This window comes from Triticum aestivum, chromosome 5D (assembly GCF_018294505.1).
Source record: "Triticum aestivum cultivar Chinese Spring chromosome 5D, IWGSC CS RefSeq v2.1, whole genome shotgun sequence".
Lineage (NCBI taxonomy): Eukaryota > Viridiplantae > Streptophyta > Magnoliopsida > Poales > Poaceae > Triticum > Triticum aestivum.
In genome coordinates this window covers 258,737,784-258,744,824 of record NC_057808.1, presented here as the reverse complement: position 1 = coordinate 258,744,824, position 7,041 = coordinate 258,737,784, and the positions used below count along the sequence as shown (strand labels likewise).

At 41.3% G+C, this 7,041-nt stretch overlaps 1 protein-coding gene across 1 annotated transcript; it reads right to left on the bottom strand.

Moving 5' to 3' along the window:
- Window positions 1-668: 668 nt before the first annotated feature.
- LOC123120617 (uncharacterized protein At4g37920) lies at window positions 669-6,360 on the bottom strand. The gene is made up of 6 exons (XM_044540622.1): window positions 6,062-6,360; window positions 5,315-5,592; window positions 4,840-5,005; window positions 4,131-4,372; window positions 2,517-2,704; window positions 669-1,128 (listed from the first exon to the last, which is right to left on the bottom strand). Exons 1-6 carry the CDS (start codon window positions 6,222-6,224, stop codon window positions 912-914), a joined length of 1,254 nt encoding a protein of 417 aa, XP_044396557.1. The 5' UTR covers window positions 6,225-6,360; the 3' UTR covers window positions 669-911.
- Between the last annotated feature and the right edge of the window lie 681 nt (window positions 6,361-7,041).

Here is a 7,041-nt window from a genome sequence, read left to right as displayed (position 1 = left end):
TAATACCAATAAAATAATTGAGCTAAGTCTCTAATAACAATAAAATAATTTGGACCACAACCCACCTAATATGCCGGTCGTAACAGCATGTGAACTCCTCACAAGCTCCATGTCCCATTCAACATCTCTTTTTTGGTTGTTGTCTGGTACATGTTGCATGGCAAGTTGTGTTTTCAGCCTTTAATGTCACCCCGCTCCGTAGTACTCCCTCTGTACCGTAATATTTGTTGCTGGAGCAGCTATTCAGCTACTCCAGCAACAATAGCTGCTCCAGCGACAAATATTACAGTACAGAGGAAGTATTTCGCATATTTTGGGGTCATGGCTATTGCTGTGAACGAACCCACCAGAATCTGGGTGGCATTGCTGCCTTAATCTCACTCTAATATTTGGCTCGCATGCATATGTATGATGAGCACCTAACATCAGATTCCAACTGTAAAAGTAATTTGTATCAAGCGTCCACCAATTCTAAGATTCAGATTTTACCAGATTAATTCTAGTTGTGTGTGTCATTTTCATGTCAGATAATGTGGTTTCAAGTGTTATACAAACTTGAATCTTAATTTGTTAGTCTAAATGCAAATCAAACTTCAACCACCTAGTAGTAACCACACCAGTCGAACCAGCAATGTTCACAGCAATAAATTCTGATGACACACTTGCTCTAAAAGATCGATGATGAAATATTGACTGCATGCACCGAAAATTGCTATTGCTTGTATCGCATACGAACGTGTAATCAGTGTACTAAAAAAACCATAAGTTCTAGCAAAACCTTACCTTGCTACAGGGCACCTACCAAACTATCTCTCTGTAAGGCTGTAACTTCATAAGACCAACACTATCCCTGGCAACCTAAAAAACATCTTATCTTCTACAAACATCACCGATCAATTGGTGTTACAGGCTCAAAATTCTGGTTCTTCCCTGTCCTCTGATTCTTGGTCCTCAGGGTTTATGTATTGCTTCATGTATTCTTCCTCGACCGTCTCTTTGAGAAGAATTAATCGTTGGATGATGACCGGGTCACTCATCCTTCTGGCATCCATGAAATCCGTCTCCTCCTTGTTGAGATGGTACGAATCGAGCACCATTTTGATCCACTTGTGCAGTTCGTTGGGAGTTCTGCATAAAAGATGATATCTAATTAGCAGGTCTGGGTAAAATGCATAGAGATTATGATAAGCACCTTAAACTTACATGAACTAACATTTATTGTAACAAAACATTGACACCCTCTTAGCGAGCAGTTTGCGCTGCCTAGCTCAAGACGTAACAACATACATGCTCCAGTATTTTTCATGTAATTAAATTCCTCGCATTATTTCTGTCATATGCATATTTAATGCATCAACATGAGGTCAACATAATATTATCCTGGCCCATTTAGCATTCATTGTCAAATCCTTGTCTTTTTTTTTCTTTTTTTTCGGCAAAAATCCTTGTCTTTTTCTGGATAAGCAGGAACCCAAAGGAAGAATGTAGCTCTCATTCAATCCTGAACAATGACTAATTAGGCAAGAATTATGAAGTGTGGTTTCTGTAAATATAACCCTCACATTAAAATTTGATAGACAACAGTTCAGTCTGAAGATATTAAAAAGTTTCTATCAACTTCATACATCCCCATGGCAACATTTTTTATGGGGGTGGAAATTAGACAAGTCAGCTCAATGCTTACATGTCAGTATATGGTAAGTAGTTCAGTGGAGCATGCTAAGGCCAATGGATCCTTATTTTGAAGTCATAGAATCAAAATTTCCAATTGACTACTCCAATCAACTCAAATACTTATGACATAACGAATGGACAAGAAAAACTAGATGCATCCGACGCAATAAATATGAGAACATATTATACTGCATGGACAAAATGAGTTGCAGATTCACTGTCCGAATATGGAAGTTGGCGCTTTCCTGGCTAGGCATCCATGACATTCACCCCAAAGGTCATAGTCTAAAGAGTGGTGGGCTCTCTTGGTTCGGCCAAGCAATACGACGACGGGGCATAGGGACCCTTGCCATGTTGATCTCTGGGCAGATTTGGAATGAGTGGAATGCTCGTGTCGTCCCGCCATGTCGAGACCCGACCATTCTGTCACAACTCAAGGAAGAGCCATGCCTATGACAAAAGGCTGGCACAGAGCATTTGAGCTTCATGATACCGGGAGAGTAATTCCCATGAGGATTTTCAGGTTTCCTGTTTCTCGATGGTGTTTGGGTACAGGCTCTCTAGAATTTCTCTTCAGTGGGTTTTCCCTCTCGCCGGTGTGCTCAGTGAGAGGTCTGTACTGAACCTTGTTTCTTCCCCTACTTAGTTAATGTAAAGGCAAGCCTTTTGCCTTTCTTCAAAAAAATAATGATGTTGCAGCCAATGAATCGATGAACTTTTACATAAATATCTCCCTAAATACTCCCTCCATCCCAAAATAAGTGACTCTTTGTACTAAGTTTAGTGCAAAGTTAGTACAAACTTGAGTCACTTATTTTGGGACGGAGGGAGTAGTTACTTACGTGTAAAGAGCATCTTCATCCTTGACTTCATGCTCATCTCCTGGAGAGAAAGCAGACGCGAGAGCAGCAAATCTCTCTTCGGGATCTTCAATATTCAGTAGGTACTTCAGAAGTTTCATCTCTGGAGGTGAGATGATTTTGAGGCTTTCCTTTGCAGTTGTATAAATATGATACATTATATCCTTGACCTATGCCACACAATGAGTGTAAACAAACATTCTCTGCAAGTTTTGGCTAATAATATTTTGTAAATGTTGCTTAGTCAAAAACATAACAACAATAACTACAAAAGATAAATACTAAGCTCATAAAGTTGATATGTAACAGAACCAGTTCTTAAATTCATACAAACATCTTAGTGATCCGGCAAATCTAATATGTGACCAAAAGTAGAATGCGACTAATACAAATTTAGAATCCGGCAAATCTAATATGTGACCAAAAGTAGAATGCGACTAATACAAATTTAGAAATCTTATGACGTTATTGTGTATGAGAAGCAAATTATGTAGACCGTGAGCCAGGGACGAAGCTCAAGTATTACCACTGGTGTCAGCTGACACCAGCGGATTTTGAAAATACTTCACTAAATTAACACAAATCCTTGCTAATTTGTGAAGTTGACACCATTAATGTGAAGCTGACCCCATTAATTTTTTTTTTCTTGCTTCGTCCCTGCCGTGAGTCATGACATTGCAATTATAGAAGTATTGGATGGCGCGTCCTTTATTCCCAAATGCTGAAGCAAATTTTCTTGGAAAACTCTACATTGCTTCAAGATTTTTTCGAGATGGGTCTAAGAAAATGAAAGAGAGAAATAGCATATATTAATCTGACATGTATTTGTCATTAAAGAATTTAATTTAATTTATTGTCAAAATTCCTCGAGCTATTAAGTTGTTAACTTGACGCAATTTCCATTGTGGTACAATAACAATATTTCATAGCTACATGTCTCTCAGTGTTTCCGCAGGAACACCCGGGGAATCATCTAGTTTTATTAAGTTTGATTCAAGGTTAGGCAAAATGCACATATACTTCAACACCCCCCCCCCCCTCCCACGTGGGGCTCGATAAGGCCTAAACGTGGAAAGAAAGAGGGCGAGTTTTGTTTTCAATGCTGAAAACCGAGACCTGAAACAAAGACTTCTTGGCTTTGATACCATATTAAGTGTCATGCACGAACCAGTAGTACCAAAAGTCTACAGTGATGGAGAAGGTTGGGCAATCCAGATATACTTCAACAAATTTTAGGAAATTGAAGAACTCAACGGGAAGGTAAATGTCATGTATCCATTAACTTTTAAAAAATGTAAACGTGGTGGAAGTATAGGCAGAAATGCTATTTCTTATCTTTCATGAACATAAATAAGATAGTACTGGTGTTTTATTACTTACTGGCTCGCTACTTTCAAGCATAAATAACAAGCTATATTACTTGCCTCAATGATGTAGGGTGGTAAATAGTGGGAAAATCAGCATAATGCCTGATGGATTAAAGTGCTTCATATTGTGTTCACATAGCTTTGGTTGGCAAGTATATATATGTAGCATGAAATCATTATTAAACATAGATAACTTGTACAAAAATGTTAATTTTTCACTTAGACCAACCTTGTTCTTCATAGTTTTAGAGTCCTTTGCAGCAGCCCAGGCTCTATTAATCAGAAGAACTAAAGATGAGTCAAGTTCTTTAGCCTTAGCTATTCCTTTTATCTTGTCACAGGCATCATCTAGTGAAGAAGAATTCAGTATATCATCAAACTTTGATTGAGCAGAATCAATGTCCAACTGCTGCAGTGTGCAATCATATGCATGAATTGCAGATAGACACTTGGCCCCAAGCCTGGCAATTGCTGCATAATTTGGGCAAGAAAAAAAAATAAGCACAGATAAGAAAGATAAGACCATGATGCATTATAATAATGTGACTAGAATTGAAGTGAAGTAGACACAGTTCATCATCTGTTCACAGAACAACAAAATGATATGCATGACACACATTCTCGATAGAATAGATTGTCTGGATGAATTAAATGACCAGCCAAAGCATTAGAAATAGACTTAATGTAGCCATAGCTTCTAATAAATAAATGCATCATCAGGTTCTTTTTCATTTACTTTTCTGACTGTTTAAAACAGAGATCGTGCTGCAAGTTCTCAAGAACGACATAAAACCCATTGGTGGGTCTGTTTCAGTAACCTCTATAATATTGTATATCTTTATATGTGTTAGTGACTGGTTGGCTCAATATTCAAATTATAAGAATACAATAAAATAAATACAGTTCGTGAGCCAAGAAATGTTAAGGTAGAAAGTTACCATCTCGCTCATCAAGACCATTGTAAGCATTTACAAGAAAATTAAGATTGCGGAAGAAGTCCCCAGTGAAATCCTTTCGTCGTCTCGCAACAATAGCATTGATATCAGTGGGATTCTCTCTGAGCTCTGTGAAGAGTTCCATGTGCGTCTCTATTTCATCATCGATCTAACAAAATTAATTGCAAACAAGAGGGTTCAGAAAACTACAATGCACATAAGCACTTCTCTTGATTGACTATGGTGCACCTACCTAACAATATCATTATGTAATCCAAATATATGATGTTTCCAAAATTGATGGCTAAACAATTATCTCGAGGAATATAATGTTTTTCAAAACAGGCTTAAATTGGCAAGGATACATGCATAAATCAAATGAGAACATAGTTGGCTCATAGTTGAGGCCGGTCATAAAGACTATTTTCGCTCTTGCAAAAAAAAGGACTAATTTTGCTGTGTTAAAAAAAGAGCATACCTTCTTTACTTTTCTAGCGAGTACAATCAACTTTTGCTTCACAGAAGTATCAGTTTCCACATCTATACGCACTTGGCAACGCTTGTAGAAGTGTGGTCTGTATCTTCGCCACTCCTCTCTGAAAACCAATATTTTTCTCCAGTCCTTTGTTTCTGGCTTCTCATGCATGAAGAACTCAATAAACCTATCACAGATTTGGGTCATCGTGTACCCCATTGCGACTTCACTATCCGTTTGGTTATCTATCACCTTAGCAGTAGTTGGGCTAGCCACACACCCTGCAGTAGTAACTCACAATGTAAGAAACATTTTTGCAAGGTGCACAAAGTGGATGCGCGCGCAGGCAGTTACATAATCTGGGATAACAAAATTAGGACTGCAGAAATACACTTGAAACTTCTTGTGAAAAAGCATTCCATGTTCATACTATTAACTGTTGCAATTGAAAAACTAAATTTCACAAATGTCCCCTACTGAAAGTAACATCAATTTGTATCAGAAAATCGCATTATCAAGATATATCTGAAGATTTTAAACATGCGGGGCATCTGTTTGAATTTTAGTCGAAACACAGTTATCCGTCCCCAATAGGGACCTGTTTTCTTTTTCGGAAAGGGGATGACCCCGGCCTCTGCATCTGTAATTGCAGAACAATCATATGCATCCATCCTGGACAAGAAGAAAGCGTCCTAGTCGCCTCGTCGTTAGAGAAAGAGAGGGTATGAAGAGGGCCTCGTCGGCGCTAACCTTGGCCAGCGCGAACGCTGCGGGCTGCTTCCTCTGGTTGCTGCTCCAAGACGCCGGCCCTCTTCGCCGCCGTCAGCGCTTGAGGAAGGCTGAGTCGTTGCCGCTCAGACCGCAAGACCCCCGCTGCCGCCACTCTGTAGGCTGCCCCCAACCAGCAGGCCATCTCCTCGTCTGAAGCTCTCTACTCCCAGTCGTCTACGCTGAGCTCTTCTTCCAAAGTTTGTTTGTGACTTTGTGAGAAGGGAGAGGGAGTATGCGGTGGTGAAGATAAGGTTGAGCGGGAACTGCATACACGTGCTTTTTTTTTTGTTACCGGTCTTTCTTTCGGGGAAATGAGCGTCTTATATATTTGTTTACAGAGGAAATATTACTAATTACTCAAGAGCGAGGATTATTATGGACTTTTCCCCTGCCCTCTCGTGTCGCCCCCGCGAGGCGACGGGGAGGAACCCTAACGTGTCGCAGCCAGCTTCCTTCTCCCTCACCGCCGCTAGAGGGCGCGATCGCGCGAAGCCTAGCCGGCGCCGGCGCCGGTGAGGCCTCTCTACATGGGATGTTGGCCAGTGGGGTTGGCATCATGATGGTGATGGCTCCCGTCCAATGGCGTCTTGGCTGGTTGGCTTCGTTTCGGCGGTTGGGGCATTGGTGGACAGGTGGTGGATGCCCAGCGGGCGTGCAGTCTTTGCGATGGTGACCAGCTGGCGACTGGTGACGTTGGTGGTTGACGCGTCATAAGGGTGCTAGAGGCGACGATGGCTGGCGCGGCCGAGGCTATCAGGGCGGCTGGACGGCCCCCTGTACAGATCTGGAGTTGCTAAATCTGATGGGGCATCGGTCGATGCCCCCTCCGGTGGTGCTTGTCGGTAGTTGGTCGGCGGCACGTAGCCTTCATACGTGGCCTGGGGCGTCCTTGTGGGGCGGCCGGTGCGCCGGCTTTAGCATCTCTCTGTTCTACCGGTGTGGTGGGGTCTCGTGGGTCG